This window comes from Ochotona curzoniae, unplaced genomic scaffold (genome assembly GCF_017591425.1).
Source record: "Ochotona curzoniae isolate NIBS_2020 unplaced genomic scaffold, NIBS_Ocur_1.0 contig_4792, whole genome shotgun sequence".
Taxonomy (NCBI): domain Eukaryota; kingdom Metazoa; phylum Chordata; class Mammalia; order Lagomorpha; family Ochotonidae; genus Ochotona; species Ochotona curzoniae.
In genome coordinates, this window is record NW_024466389.1 from 13,454,159 (window position 1) to 13,470,164 (window position 16,006).

General features: G+C 51.8%; 1 protein-coding gene across 1 annotated transcript; it reads left to right on the forward strand.

The window, feature by feature from the left end:
- The first annotated feature begins 6,677 nt into the window (after positions 1-6,677).
- On the forward strand, positions 6,678-15,914 carry LDLRAD2 (low density lipoprotein receptor class A domain containing 2). The gene is made up of 5 exons (XM_040987630.1): positions 6,678-6,759; positions 8,656-9,090; positions 12,996-13,127; positions 14,905-15,054; positions 15,907-15,914. The coding sequence occupies exons 1-5, from the start codon at positions 6,678-6,680 to the stop codon at positions 15,912-15,914; spliced, it is 807 nt and encodes a 268-aa protein (XP_040843564.1).
- Positions 15,915-16,006: the final 92 nt, after the last annotated feature.

The following is a 16,006-nucleotide window of genomic DNA, read 5'->3' on the forward strand; positions in this document are numbered from 1 at the left end:
TATACAGTGAGGAAAAGAGACAGAAAGGAACATCTTCCATCTAATGGTTCACTCCCCAAGCGGCTGCAATGGCTGGAGCTGAGCCATTCCGAAGCTAGGAGCCGGGAGCTCTTCGGGGTCTCCCAATTGGGTGTGGGGGTCCCAAGGTTTTGGGCCATCCTCTACTACCTTCCCAGGCCACAAGCAGGGAGCTGGACGGAAAGCAGGGCTGCCGGGATTAGAACCGGTGCCCATATAGGATCCTGGTGCTTGCAAGGCAAGGACTTTAACCACTATGCCATTTTTATTTATTTATTTATTTATTTATTTATTTATTTATTTTTATTTTAAATTCTACTTATTTTTTTTATTACAAAGTTAGATATACAGAGAGGAGGAGAGACAGTGAGAAAGATCTTCCGTCCGATAATTCACTCCCCAAGTGAATGCAATGGTTGGTGCTATGCCGATCCTGAGCCAGGAGCCAGGAACTTCTTCTGGGTATCCCACACGGGTGCAGGGTCCCAAGGCTTTGGGCCGTCCTCAACTGCCTTCCCAGGCCACAGGCAGGGAGCTGGATGGGAAGTGGAGCTGCCGGGATTAGAACTGGCACCCATATGGGATCCCAGGGCCCAAGTAACGTTCAAAGGCAAGGACTTTTACCACTAGGTCACTGTGCTGGGCCCCAACTACGCCCTTTTTTGAAAGGTTGATTTGTTTGGGGGCTGGCACTATGGCTCAGCAGGCTAATCCTCCACTTCCAAGTGCTGGCATTCTGTATTGATGCTGGTTCATACCCTGGCTGCTCTACTTCTGGTCCAACTCTCTGCTTGTTGCCTAAAAAAGCACTTGATAATAGTCCCAAGTCCTTGGGACCCTGCACCTATGTAGAAGACTTGGCTTCTGGCTTCAGACTGGCTGAGCTCCAGCTGTTGCAGTCATTTGGGGAGTGAACCAGCGGGTGTAAAATCTTTCTAGAGATTTTATTTATTTATTTATTTAGGAAAGTTAGATTTTACAGAGAGAAGGAGAGACAGAGAGAAAGATCTTCCATCTGCTGGTTCACTCCCCAAGGGGCTACAACGACTGGAGCTGAGCCAATTCAAAGCTACGAGCCAGAAGCAAGGACTTTAGCTGCTAGGCTACTGTGCTGGACTCCTAACAATTTTTTAAAATTTATTTTTAATTTTTTAAAAAAGATTTATTTTATTTTTATTGAAAAGGCAGAGATACAGAGAGGAGGAGAGACAGAGAGGAATATCTTTCGTCCGATGGTTCACTTCCCAAGTGACCACAATGGCTGGAGCTGAGCCAATCCGAAGCCAGGAACCTGGAGTCTCTTCTGGGTCTTCCACATGTGGGTGCAGGGTCCCAAGACTTTAGGCCGTCCGCGACTGCTTTCCCAGGCCAAAGCAGAGAGCTGGGTGGGAAGCAGGGCCACTGGGATTAGAAGCAATGACCATATGGGATCCTGATGCATGCAAGGCGAGGACTTTAACCACTATGCTATTGCGCCGGCCCGACAATTTTTTTAAAAAAAGATTTATTTATTTTTATTGGAAAGGCAGATCTGATTTACGCAGAGAAGGAGAGGCAGAGAGAGAGATCTTTCATTTGCTAGTTCACTCTCCAAATGGCCACAACAGCTGGAATTGAGTCAGTCTTAAGCCAGGAACCCCTAGGTCTCCCCCAAGGGTGCAGGGTCCCAAAGCTTTGGCTCATCTTCTTTTGCATTCCCAGACTATAAGCAAGGAGCTGGTTCGAAAGTGGAGCAGCCAGGACACGAACTGGCACCCAGATGTGACCCTGGCGCCTGCAAAGTGAGGATTTCGCCATTAAGTCATCATGCTGGACGCACAATCAATTCTTAAAAGAAGAAAATTACATTTTGTGGCTCAAGTAACAGGGTTGTTGCTTCCCACGCCGAAGGTCTAGGTTAAGTTTCTGGGCTTTGGTGTAGCCCAGCCTTAATCATTATGGCATTTAGGGAGTGAACTGGCAGACGGCTCTTTTTGTCTCTGAAATAAATAAGCAAAGATTTATATACAGAGTTCACCACATAACTGTTCCTAAATATATAGTTCAGTGCTGTTAAGCATTCATATTATTGCACCACTGAACTCTACAATTTTGAAATGGACCAAGTGTGACTGTGAAAGGTGTGTTAAAGTGCTGCTTGGGACACCAGAGGGCTTGGGTTCAAGTCCTGTGCTTCCAGTCCAACTTCCTGTACCCCGGGAGGCAGCAGGCAGTGGCTCCGGGACTCGGTTCCATGCTAACCACACAAGACACCTGGAGTTCCCAGTGGCTGGTGGGCCTGTCTCAGTCCTGGCTGTTTGCAGCTATTTGGGGGGGGGGGATCAGCAGTTGGAACATTTCTTTATGACTCTTTCAAAGTTGTGGGTTCAAATTCTGGCTGTTCCATTTCCTGTCCATCTTCCTGCTAATTCACATCCTGGGAGCATTGATAGCTCAGGACTTGGATCCCTGTCACCCACATGGAACACTCAGATTGAGTTCCAAATCTTTGCTTTCATTATTTTTTTTAATGTAAAATTTTATTTTGACAATCTTTACATAGTTAATTAGGGTAAGAAGGTTCAAGGGCTACAGGAAAGTAGATAAGACTAGTGTGTTTTTCATATTGTTACCTTCATGTTTAAAGGGGGGGGTACTAAGGGAGAAGGCCCACCCAATTTCCCACCCTCCCCAGGTCCCAGATGTAGGGCATGCTCTGAGGTTCTTGCTCAAGTGGTTTTGATATTGCAACAGTTATGAATTGCTGTCAATCTTGCCACTCCAAGCACTATGAGGTCTTTGAAAAATCCACTGATTGACATAGTCCATCATAGCTGAGATGGTTGGTTGACCTGTTCTGTCTTCTCTCTTTTCTTCGTTAGGGTTCTGAGTCCAGCATTTAGATTAGGAAGATCTCCAAAGAAACTTCTTGTATGTGCTAACAAGTACAGGGCCTGGCACCGTCCATCGCCCCAATCAGCTGGTGGTTGCAATTGCTGGGTTGGTTCTGTTTTCACTCCCGACTTCCACTGGAACCAATGGGTGTTGCAGTCCAGCCTGGTTCTGCCCAGCACAAACTTGGCCCTCACATAAACCAGTGGGAGCTGCAGCCTAGTTGGAGCAACCCACAATAATCCCCACCAGGCCTGCCCCCTACCCTGGTTTGCCAGTAAGTGTAGCAGTAATCCAGTCTGTCCCACACCCCATTCCACCCCAGCCACTATCTTAGTTTTATGTCCTCCCGTGGAAGTGGTAACCCAAGAGGGATGAGCCCACTATTTCCCTCCCAGGCCTCTCCCACTCCCAGATTCCAGCTGATGCTGTGGCTAAGCCCAAACAACCCTCACCCACTCTAATTTTGTTTGCACCAGTAGGAATAATCAGCCCAGCCTGGCTTTTCCCTGATTTAGTCCACATGAGGCGCACAGGTGTGGTAGCTCTGCCTAGTCTGGTCTGCCCCCATCCCAGCCCATGCTCTTCTGCGGAAGTAGCTGTTCAGCAAAGGAACCCTCCCTTATTCCCCTGCTGGCTCTGCCCACTTCCTTTCTTGTTCTCAGGCTGGTTGGGCGCTGCAGTCCCTTCTGGTACAGGCAACCTCATCTTGGCATTCCATATTGTGCACTAGTCTTTGTTGCGACTGAACCTGGGTCGACCCACACTGGTGCCTGGATTTGCCAGTGGATGATGTGGACAGATTCAGCCTGGTCTTGCCCCCACGTCTGCCAATTGTATGCCAGTGGGTAGCTTTCCATGGCCTTTTCTGGGCTGTTTCCTATCATGTTTCTTGTGCTGACCTGCCGGGTCTGTGTCCTGTCAGAGGAGTTGCCCAGGCTCCTCCATCAGAACCTCTCCCAATGCCAGGTTTCACGCTTACCAGTGGGTCCATGAGCCAACCCTACTCAGTCCACCTCCTGTCATGGCAGGAACTGTGGCTTTTCCTGACTGGCCTTCCACCCAATCTGGTTCTTGCTGGTGGATGTTCCAGCCCAGCCATGGTTTGTCCATACCCACATATAGCTCACACATGGCTCAGTAGGGGTTTGAGACCTTGCCTAGTGCATCACACATCTGCCCTGGTCCTCCAGGACACCAGAGGGTGTTGGAGTCTGACCCAGTTCGGTGTATCCAATCCCAGTCCACCTTGTGCCAAGGGAGACTACAACTGTTTCCAGATCAGAACGCAGCCCCCCCTTCCAGGCCACGCACCTCTTGGTGGGAACCTCAGCCCAGCTAGGGTTGTCCCCTTTGCTCCCCAACCGGGCCTGTTCCCAGCCATAGATGACTTGCCTGCCAGTGGATGCTCTGACTCAGCTTGGCACAGCCCCTCCCTTGTCCCGAACTCTGCCTTAGACACTGTGGCTTAGCGTCCCTGGCTCCCGCAGACCAGTAGGTACAAGAGCCTAGCTCGGCATGACCTCTGCTCCCTCCTGGTTTCTAGTTTTACTTGTGGGCTAAGGTTTGCTCAGTCGTGCCTGATCTACTCTGTTGCATTACCAGTTGACACATTAGCCAGCTGTTGGAGCTACTTTTGCAGGACAAGCCCCAAGCCATAGCTTCTCCATGGACTGGTATTTGGTGGTCAGTATTATTAGTGATTACAAGTTTTACAAAGGAAGAGTTACTGCCTGTTTCAGGTCCAAGAAGCACAATGGGTTCAACCTGGAGCTAATTAAGCAGCGACTCAAAGAACCAAATCCCCAGAGCTCCCCGGCTCACCATGTGTTCATGGTGGCTGTCCGGGATCCAGGCATGAGACGCCCCGTCCTGAGACCCACCAGGTCTTTGCCTTTAATAAGCCCTGGCTATTGAAAGCATTTGGGAGAGTTGAAACAGCAGGTGGGAAGTCTCTTTTCATGTCCCTGTCTGTCTTTTGAATAAGATTTGAATAAGATGAAAATAATTTAAAAAATGAAAATAAAACCCCTGAAACTTTAAAACAGTGATTTCTTTGGCCAACAAGTGCAGTCTTTATGAACCCCACAGCCAGCCTCCCGGACAGGACAGATGCAGTCTCTTGGAGGCCAACAGGGTCTGGCCTTGACCCTGATACACAGCAGGTAATCAACATCACATAGTGCTAGCCTCACAGAGCCAGTGCAGACCATCACGTGCAGAGGCTTTAACTAGCATCCTGGGCCTCCGAAGTCTGATCGGGAGGCTACCTCCTGGGGCTGCGGTAGCCTCCACCTCCTCGACCCACAGCGCAGAGCACCTCTGTTTGAATAAGGCAGTGAGGGTCCAGTGAGGGTGGTGGCCTAGCCCAAGAGTCCTCACCTTGAACACTCCGGTGGGATCCCATATGGGTGCCGGTTCTAATCCTAGCAGCCCCGCTTCCTATTCAGCTCCCTCTTGTGGCCTGGGAAAGCAGTTGAGGATGACCCAAAGCCTTCAGTTCCTGCACCCATGTGGAAAACCCTGAAGAAGCTCCTGGTTCCTGGTTTTGGATCAGCACAGCTCTGACTATTGTGGTATCTTGGGGAGTGAATCATTGGGTGAAAGATCTTCCTCTCTGTCTCTCTTCTATGTATATCTGACTTTGTATTAAAAAAAATCTTTAAAAATAAACAGATAGATAGATATATATATGGAGAGATAGCTAAAGAAGGCGGTGAAGCCAACCACCATTGTTCCAGCCGACATGCATTGGGCATGATAGCATGTGACAGGCCCCACTTGTCTTAAGCCACTTAATCCTTGCCATGAAAGTTAACGTTGCCATTATCATTATCCCCTTTTATAGATGAGCATATAAAGCTTGACAAGTTTGTTATGTAAATAAAGGTCCCACATAAAGGGATTAATTTGAAACATACTTCCACTAATCACAAGTTTGGGAAAAACCTGATTTAAAGCTCTTTGACTTTTATGCATCGGGAAGTGACACCCAGCAAAAGGGCGGCCTTTTGTTTGTTTCCTGGATGCCTGCTCTCTGACACACAGCAGACACCCAGGAAGCTGGGCTAAGACCTAGGGAGTCCAAAGTCAGCCGGACACTCACAGAACATGACTTTAGTGGTGGCCGACGGGCACCGTATGCAAATCAACAAGAAATAAAGAAGCAAAAAGAATTCCAGGGAGTGCCGAGATGACACATTCAGGAAGAGCAGACGAAGTGACCGGGTTGGGAGCTGGCTAGGGCGTGGGGTCTGAGAAGGTGCGTGTGGGCCAGAACCAGATGGCTGGGAGGAGGAAGCCACACACAGCACAGCAGGGAGAGAGAACCGTGAGCGCAAAGGAGTGGCCAAGTGATGCTTTATTAAGAGAGCAGACTCCCAGCTCAGTGCTCCTTTGGTGCCTTGTGCTGCCCTCAAATCCCTGAGGTGTCGCTAACTTGGAAGACAGCTGCTGGGATTGTAGATTCGGATCCCGGAAGTCCTGGGGCTCACCCGGATTTGGGTTTCCTGGTTCTTGTCCAGCAGGGGGTGAACTGACATCCTTCTCGGGCCTTCTCTCCCGGAGCTCCAGTCCTGGCCCCAAATCTCCATGGCAACCCTAGACGCACTCATAACCCAGGAGAGGAGGATCTGGAAGGGGGTGCCCGGAGATCGCAGGGAGGAGGCCAGGAGAGCTGGGCATACTCCTCTCCCCTGGCTTGGCCAGCCCCGCACCACCAAGTCTCCTCAAAGACCCCAACTTAACAATTCTGCAGGGTGTGCTGTGGCTGGGCACACAAAGCCTGGATGGGGGTGTGTGTTCCTCAGCTATGCGGAAGGCTGCTCCTGCTCGGGGCAGCCACCCTGGCTGTGTCTGCCCTGGAGACCGGTGAGTGTGAAGGGGCTAGGTGGGGACCCCCAGTGCCCTGAGAGGCTGTGTTTCCCCAACCAGTATTCATCCTGGTGGGTTGGGACCCCTTGAACTGGGAAAGGCTGGGAAACCCTGATGTTGATCTTGCTGGGTAGCCCCCAACTCCACCCCATTCTCTTCTGGGATGTTCCTGGAAGCAGAGGCTGAGTGTAGGCAGAGCAGCCTTCAAGTCTGGCATTGGAAAGCAGTGTGGGCTGTGGAACTACCTGGCCCTGTGTTCACGCACTCACTCTGCCACTTCCTATACCGGCACCCTTGAGGTCATCCTTACAGGTAAGATTCAGTGTCTTTGGCAGCGAGATGGGAGCAGTGACAGGTCCCTGTCCCTGGAAGGACTGTTGTAACTGTGTGTGCAGAATAGGATGAACTGTGCCAGATGCTCAGCGCCAGGCACTTAGCAGCTCTGTACAGACGGGGGGGAAGTGCTCCTATGTCCTGAGATTTCTTCTGCAAAGAGCCTCAGCCCACCTTGGCCCACTGGTGCCCCTTCCTCACATTAAAAAACCTTCTTCCTCTTCCTGCTGTGTCACAGCAGCAACCACAGCCCCTTTGAGCACTTACACATGATCTCATTGAATCCTTACGAAAGTCCTGTTCCAATAAGAATATTTTGGGCTGGGCCTGGCAGCGTGGCCTAGCGGCTGAAGTTCTTGCCTTAAACATACCCAGGATCCCATATGGGTGACAGTTCTAATCCCAGCAGCTCTACTTCCCATCCAGCTCCCTGCTTGTGGTCTGGGAAAGCAGGGGAGGACAGGCCAAAACCTTGGGTTCCTGCACCTGTGTGAGAGACCCAGAAGAACTTCCTGGCTCCTGGCTTCGGATCGGCACAGCACTAGCTATTGCGGTCACTTGGGGAGTGAACCATCGGATGGAAGATCTTCCTCTCTATTTCTCCTCCTCCACTGTTCCACTTCCTGTCCAGCTCCATGCTAATGGTCTGGAAAAGGCAGGGGAGGGATGGGTCCAAATGCTTGGGCCCTGCCACCCACGTGGGAGACTCAAATAAAGCTCCCGGCTCCTAGCTTTGGCCTGGGTCAGTTCTGTCCATTGTGGGATCTTGGGGAATGAATCGGAGGATGGATAATCTCTCTCTTTCTTTTTTATAACTCTGATGTTCCAATAAATAGATCTTACCTATGCAATGCCTTTGTTGTGATTCAAAAAAATATTAACAGTCTCTAGAAATCATTTTTGTTTTGCTCTTAACTAGTTTACTTAAAAATTAAAAAAAAATGTATTTATTTTTATTACAAAGCCAGATATACAGAGAGGAGCCAGGAGCCAGAACTTCCTCCAGGTCTCCCACTCAGGCGCAGGATCCCAAAGCTTTGGGCCATCCTTGACTGCTTTCCCAGGCCACAAGCAGGGAGCTGGATGGGAAGTGAACTGCTGGGATTAGAACCGGTGCCCATATGGGATCCTGGCATGCTTAAGGCGAGGACTTTAGCTGCCAGGCCACGGCCCAGTTTACTTGAAACTTGACCTGGTCTGACGGGAGGCTGTTTGTCATATTTGCCCCCCAGGTCACTCTGTGTTCATTCTGTTTCTGTAGAGATCGACCAGAGAGCTGCTAGAGGGCTGTACTGTAGTGTGGCATGTGTGGCTTATACAGGTTTTGGGAGAACTGGAAATTTCTGGAACACATCTAAAACTTCCGAATAAGGGATTGTTGATTTGAATGAAATGAAATCATGTATTATTCTTCACCAACATTCTGAGCTTGCTTATTCATCCGTTTACCCAATCAGGAGCTCTGCGGGGAGCAAGAGACCTGGTTGAGACCCCAGCACGCAGGGGCGGAGCCAGTTCTGCAGCAGGGCGTGGGTTCCAGGGTCAGTGCTCTCTCCACAGCCGACTTGGTGCACCTGTGCGGGCAGACGTGGCAGGGACCCGGCATGCTGCTGCGCTCACACTCCACGTCACGCAAGTTCTACTTCGTGGCTCCGGACACCGACTGTAAGCTCTGGATACAGGCAGCAGACCCTGGTGACAGGATCCACCTCCAGTTCCGCTTCTTCCTGGTCTACAGTCTGATGTCTGCGTCCCCGACGCTCCCAGCTCCCAATGCCTCCACCCCAGAGCCCTCAGACCCTTGCGTCCCTGGCTCCTACTTGCAGCTCTACGAGGGCCCACCTGAGGCGGCCCAACCCCTGGGGACCCCTCTCTGTGGCTTGACCATTCCCGTCCCTGTCATCTCGTCTGGACACTTCCTTGGCCTGCGCCTGGTCACCAGAGGCCGCCAGCCCCGAGTGGACTTCGTGGGTGAAGTCACCTCTTTCCGGTTGGGTGAGCTGGAGCTGAAGGCCAGGACCTGAAACCAGGGACTGGAGGGGCCTTGGGAGCGCAAGTCATAAGGCTGGGTCCTGCCAAAGGAAGGGGTGGTGACTAAGGGCTGCATGGGGCGGGGGGCACAGTGAGGGATGCTCCACACCCCAAGAGACAACCCCTGTAACCCTGGCTTCCCTGGGTGTACACAGCCCTGCCCATGCCCTGACAGGTACACATTCACACATAGGCAGTCCACTTGGGTGTACACTCCTACACAGTTCACAACACACACACACACACACACACACACACACACACACACACACACACACACACAATGTGTTCTTGTGTCCTGGTCACCCCTTCAGCCAGGACACAGGTTTTGCACATATAAGTTTGTTTCTTACACGTGTGAGTAACAGAAACTCTGGCACAGAGGGCATGGGCCTCTCTGAATGGAATGAATCATCCTTACTTTTTTTAATTTTTAAATTACAAAGTCAGATATACAGAGAGGAAGAAAGACCGAGAGGAAGATCTTCTGTTTGTTGATTCACTCCCCAAGCAGCTGCAGCAGCCAGAGCTGAGCTGATCCAAAGCCAGGAGCCAGGAGATTCTTCCAGGTCTCCCATGCAAGTGCAGGGTTCCAAGTCTTTGGGTTGTCCTTGACTGCTTTCCCAGGCCATAAGCAGGGAGGTGAATGGGAAACAGGGCCACAGGATTAGAACCGGTGTCCGTATGGGATCCCAGCAGTGAGTGCAAGAAGAGGGCAGTAGCCGCTTGGCTACCGTTCTGGGCTCTCATCCTTGCTTCTTAAGCAGTGATCTTGACTCTAATCCAGGCCCCACAGCAACCCTACTGTGCAGTGTTCTGACCCTTGTGATTGCAGATGAAGCAAGGGGTTCAGGGAAGGTGAATAAAACCTTACGAAGTGTTGGGGAAATGCCCTTTAGCTTCACTGGAGTTCAAGGCTTTAGTGCCAGCTGGCTCCCTTGGAACTGGAGCCCCTTGCTATATGACAACAGAAGTTGTTTGCAGTGGTGGTGGGCAGATGTGCTCCCAAAGTGCAGCGGGTTTTAGAACCATGGAAAGCTTGACCACAGTTTCCAGCAGGACAGTTGGGCTGGAGAAATACATGAGGGCTTGGGACTGCTTCCAGACTAGGTGCATGGGTTCTCCGAGGGCCGGTACAGGCTCAGCAAGGACTTGGCCTTGACTTGGCTGGCTATGGACAGTCCTTCAATGAGCAGATGGAATGTCTCTCTTTATCTGTCACTGTCTTTCAAATTAAAAAAAAAAAAGCTTTAAAGAGCAACAGTAACAAAAAAGAAAGAGGGAAAGGAAGGAAGAAAAGAAAGAAAGAAAGAGGAAGAAGCAGAGCTGGAACTCAAACTCAGGCAATGAGATAATGTGACACGGGATGTGGGTGTTCCAGGCAGTGGCTTAACAACTGGGCCAAATGACCATCCTTGAGTTTTAGATTTCAGATTCTTGGTCGCTCCTCTCGGTCCCATCCCCTGGTTCTGGGATGTGGAACTTAGATCCTTTGGGGCACTGACTGACTGTGCCTGGGGACCCCTTCCAGGGTCTGTAGCAAGAGCCAAGGTATCTACTGGGCTATTAGCCAGACAGCTCTCCTGGCTGATGGGACCCCAGCACCACCTAGTCTATTCTCTTCACTCTCTCCTTTCTCCTAGCTCTAGTTGCCCGCCCATGATGCCACTGTCAGCCAGGGTGGCTCGGGTTGTACTGCTCCGTGCTGGGCAGCATTGGGTTCTGTAATGGGCAATAGTGAAGCCCTCTCCCCACCCTGGCTTTAGTCAGTTTCATTGTCAGAAGGAAGAACAGCTCATTTCAGGCTCTCGTGTTGCATGCCCCATCTCTGTCACTTATACCCACAGGTACCTGCACGGTGCTTGCACACCTGCCCAGAACAACACTCACATGTGACACATGTGACTCCCTCATGTCACCAGGCATTCCTGTTCTAAGATATTTTCTCTTTGCCCCTCTCTTTACCCGCTCTCCCTCCCATCCTCTTTTCAATTATTTGTGTTGTTTTGAAAGGCAGAGGTGACAGAGAAAGGGATCTTCCATCCACTGGTTCACTCTCCAAACGACAGCAATGACTGGGCCAAAGCCAGGAGCCTGGATCTCCATCTGGCTGTCCCGTGTAGGGTGGCAGAGGCCCAAGTTCTTGGGCCACTTTCTGTTGCCTTCTCAGGCATGTTAGCAGGGAGCTAGATCAGAGCAGAGCAGCTGAAACTCCAACTAGCACTCCGATACAGGACTCTGGCACCCTGATTAGCAGCTTAACCATTGAATCATAAGGCTGGGTATTGGTTCGTGTCCCAGCTGCTCCACTTCCTATCCAGCTCCCTGCTTGTGGCCTGAAAAAGCAGCAGAGGATGATTCAAAGCCTTGGGACCCTGCACCCACATGGGAGACCCAGAAGAAGAGCCAGGAGCTTCTTCTGGCTTCATTTTGGTTCAGCTCTGGCCGTTGTAGGGAGTGAACCAGCAGACACAGAATCTTTCTGTCTTTCCTTCTCTCTGTAAATCAGCCTTTCAAACCAACCAACCAATCAATCTTTAAAGACATCTTTAAAAAAACAAAAGAATTGCCGGAAACTGCAGAGCTGTGGCTTTGCTTGGCATGTTCGGGCTCGTGGGGATATTTCTAGGGTGTGCACACACAGACACATGCATACAAATACGCATACACACATATGCACATAGAAAAATAGATACAGAGAGGCACACAGACACACACAGAGGAATACAGAGAGACACAAACACACAGAGACACACACATAAAAAATATATACACAGGGGTTGGCACCATGCTTAGTGAGCTGGGTTTCTGCCTGTGGCACTGGCATCCCATGTGGATGCTGGTTCAAGTCCCAGCTGCTTCACTTCCTATCCAGCTTTCTGCTTACGGCCTGGGAGGGCAGCAGAGGACAGCTCGGGTCGTTGGGCCCCTGCACCCATGTGGGAGGCCCAGAAGAGGTTCCTGGCTTCAGACAGGCTCAGTTCTGGCCATTGCAGCCATTTGGGGAGTGAGCCAGCTGATAAAGGCTCTCTCTCTCTCTCTCTCTTTCTCTCGCTCTTTCCACCTTTCATTCTCTCTGTAGCTCTTACCTTTCAAATGAGAATGGAATAAATCTTTAAAAAATGCACATATATTCACATAGATATAGGCACACACAGATACACACACAGGGACACACATATACCACATACATGTACCTCATACATACATATACACAGACACACATAGAGGCACAAACACATACATACACAAAGACGCACATACACACAGACATATTACAAATACACACACACAAAGGCAGAGATGTACACACAGAGACACACATACAGATAGAACACACATTCGGATGCACACAGACACACGGAGGCTGAACTACAGAAAGCAGAGGCACAGGACACACAGGGACACACAGAGACACACCTGCAAACACACACATAGACATAGACTCCCACTGTGAGCCACAGCGGGTATTTATGTCCTAGCCTCCAATCCGGCCTGCGGAGTATGGCTTCTGTCAGGTGACCAAGTCTACTTGTGCTTTAGTCTTCCTATCTGTAAAATGGGATTAGAAACAGTGCTTACTACACTGTACCACACAAGAGTACTTCCCACACAACAGTGCTCACCACACTGGGTGGTCGTGAGGATTAGATGGATTGAGAGTGAAGTGTTTGGCACTCTGCCTGGACAGAATAGGACCTCCATGCATGTCAGCTGCCCATGAGAATCACAATTGGCCAGCTCTCTGTCCACCCTGTGGGTGACAGCAGCCGTACCACAGCATCTGCCTCCCCCCACACCTCCAGTCTCTCACTGTAGGCCACAGGCCCAACCTGGAATCCTCATTCAACTTCCCCCTTCTACCCAAGGACCCTGTGGGGCCTACTTCCGCTGTCACAATGGCAAGTGCATCCCCCCGAGCCTGGTGTGTGATCGCTGGAGCATAGACAACTGTGGCGACGGCAGTGACCAGGCCTCCTGGGCACCGGCCAATTGCAGAGGTCAGTGATGGGTGTGGTTTTGTCCCTCCTCACCAGCTGGGAAGGCAGCTGTGCTCCAAGTCCTCCTGCTGCAGCCAAGCGCACAGCAGGAGAGAGGAAGTGAGAGCAGGAAGGGGTTCTGACCAAGGTCCTGAAGGTCAGGCCACTTAGAGCTCGGATGACGCAGATGACTCGGCTTACCCGTTTCCAGAGGACTGTTTAGCGGTGGACGCTGTTGAGCCAGACGTGGGGGGTAGAGGGCTCAAGACAGCTGCAGCGGGAGGCTCTGGTCAACAGAACTGGGAGGGTGGACCTGGTGACTCTTGATGAGACTGGCACTGGGATTATGGGGGAGAAGACGGCGGAAGCAAAGTGCCACTCTTGCCAGGTGCTGCACACTGTCACATCCTTCCAGTGCTGAGGGGTGGGACAGCTGGCTTTTCCGTTCTCCCTGCTGCTGTCTACCTCCTCCTGTTACGGGTGGGGCTTGTGTGTTCCAGCAAGCCCTGACTCAAAGTCTTCGCACTTCTCATCTCTCTCAGGGACAGCAAGCCTCCTGAAGTCTCCTGCAGGTTTGCTTTGGCGCAGGGCGCACGCCCTGCCCCTCTACGCAGTCCTCCCAATGTCCTCTCCTGTGACTGTCCTGCCACCTGGCCTTTCATGAGCTGTTTGTCCCACATGGGGATTTTTTTTTCTTCAGGTTATTCCCTTGCTTCCCAGCAGGCCTCTGCTTCTTTGTTCCCCAGTGTGTGGCAGGGGATTATAACAGGGATGGCAGAATCTTATGCCAAGTGCTACAAGGCAAACACAAAAGGACAGACACCAAGGGATCCTGCTTGAAGAGGCCCCTAGAGACCTGGCTGGGGTGTAGGAACCTCCAGTTTGAAAGGACAAAACAGCATTCTGGAGAGATGGGCAGGGGTGAATGTTGTGCACCTGTGAGCATGGGCTTGCTGCCATGGAACTGGACACTTAGAACAAAGCAGTTAAAATGGCAAACGCATGTATGTTTTATCACAGAGAAGGTAACCCCACCTCTACCCAGCATGCCTTGCCTTCTCTTCCTGCTAATTTTTCTTCATAGTCCCATCTCTATTAAAAAATTATGTATTTTAAAGTGACAGAGGGAGAGAGAAAGAGAAAGGGAGATTGTCCACCCATTGGATCATTCCCCAAATGGCTGCATCAGTTGGGGTGGGCCAGGCCAAAGCCAGGTTCCTGGAAGTCCGTTCGTCTTCCCCTGTGAGTGCAGGGGCCCAAGAACCTAGGGCATCGACTACTACCTTCCCGGGTGCATGAATAGGGAGCAGGATCAGAAGCGAAGCAGGCAATGCAAGCAGTGGTTTAATGTGCTGTGCTCCCCCCTGTACTTGACAAAGGATATATTCAGCAGTGGATATGGTAAAGTCACTTTTCTTTTGCTCCCCGTTGTGCTCCCCCACCCCCAGTCTCCAGAGCCACGTTTGAGGTACTGCAGATGCTTGAGAAACGCAAGAGTGGAAGGATGAACCTGACACTGCCTTGGTTTCCCCATCTGTGAAATGGGGTGATGAGGCTTTCTGTGTTGTCAACCACCATACAGAGCCCAGTGCTTGGTGCTCAGCAAACTCAGGGTTTGTGCACATCTCCTGGGGAAGCCCTCCAGTCTCCAGCCCAGGTCCTGGAGCCATTTCTAGCTGTGTGATCTCCCCTTCTCTGCATCCAGAAATACTGTGGGGTTTTGTGGGACCCTGGGAAGCACGGGAGTGACCCTGGAAAGGGCTGTTCTGTGTAGTCCTTTAGTTTCTTCCCTCTGCAGCTCCCTCCCCAGTGCCCAGCCACACAGGAAGCTCTGCCATGGACAGCTCCAAGTCCCCGCCTCTCAGGTCTGCAGGAACCCTCCAGATTACATCTCAGGGGAGTCCCCCAGAGGCCTGGGGCCGTGCACCCCAGGACACAGCTTTGCAAGGTAGGAGCTGGTCCTGCCCTGCCCATCAGAATCCTATGTAGTGGGGGACAGGGCTGGTGGTCCAGGGCTGAGGTCTGAGTGGATCCTTTTTTCTTGCAGGTCATAGGCTCCTGGCCTCTTCACTGCTCTTGGCCTGCGCCGGCCTCCTCCTGGCCTTCCTTTGGTGCTGCTGCTCCTCTGGCTGGCTGGCCCGGCAGCCTGCCGTCTGTGGCCTCTGCTGCAGTGCAGCCCACCCTGTCTGCCGTGCCTGTCCCAGCCGGGTTGTCCCTGGGGGGCTCCAACTCAGTGGGCCACGCTTCCAGGATATCCCAGGTCATGCTTAGAGAGGCTGTGGATGTCCAAGGATGGAGAGTGGGCTGTAGGGTCAGGCTGACCCTGGGTTCTGTGACCCCTTGGCTGGCTGGCTGGCTGGGGTGGGTCACTCAACCCTGTGAAACTCAGCCTGCTCCTTGGGGAGGTGGGACCAGTGCTGCCCTGCAGGGTGCTGGTGAGAGCTGCAGGAAGTGACCAGGCCTCTGATTCTTCAGGATCAGGGCAGCACAGGACATGGGCTACTTGCTTCACTCCTGGACCCCAGCAGCTTCTCTGCCCCACCCCGGGTACTTTGGAGCCAAACCCCAATAAAAGGGTGTGAGCAGCCCTGGCGGGGATAGCACCGTTTATTAAGAAAAATCAAGACAAAGACCACAGGAGGGTCCCTCCTAGGACACAGAGGCCAGGTATCCCAGCCTCCCAGCCTGGGGGCTCCCATAGCTGGGGCAGGACTGGCATATCTCCCCTCTACCCTTCCCAATCATAACTCCTGGCCTCCCCCATCAGCAGCCCCCTCGGCCCCTGGGCCTTCACTTCCAGATGAGTAGGGGGGCTGAGGCCTGGTGTGTGTGGAGGGCCTGTCAGTGCTGGGCTCTGCCTGGAGCAGCTCCTGGGGAGTGGGGGTTTCCAGGCAGCCCCT

Coding starts and splice junctions, on each gene's coding strand:
- LDLRAD2 (XM_040987630.1), top strand. CDS start 6,678: ATGGGGGTGTGTGTTCCTCAGCTATGCGGAAGGCTGCTCCTGCTCGGG. Junction 6,760..8,655: donor TGTGTCTGCCCTGGAGACCG/GTGAGTGTGAAG, acceptor CTCTCTCCACAG/CCGACTTGGTGCACCTGTGC. Junction 13,128..14,904: donor GGCACCGGCCAATTGCAGAG/GTCAGTGATGGG, acceptor TTCCCTCTGCAG/CTCCCTCCCCAGTGCCCAGC.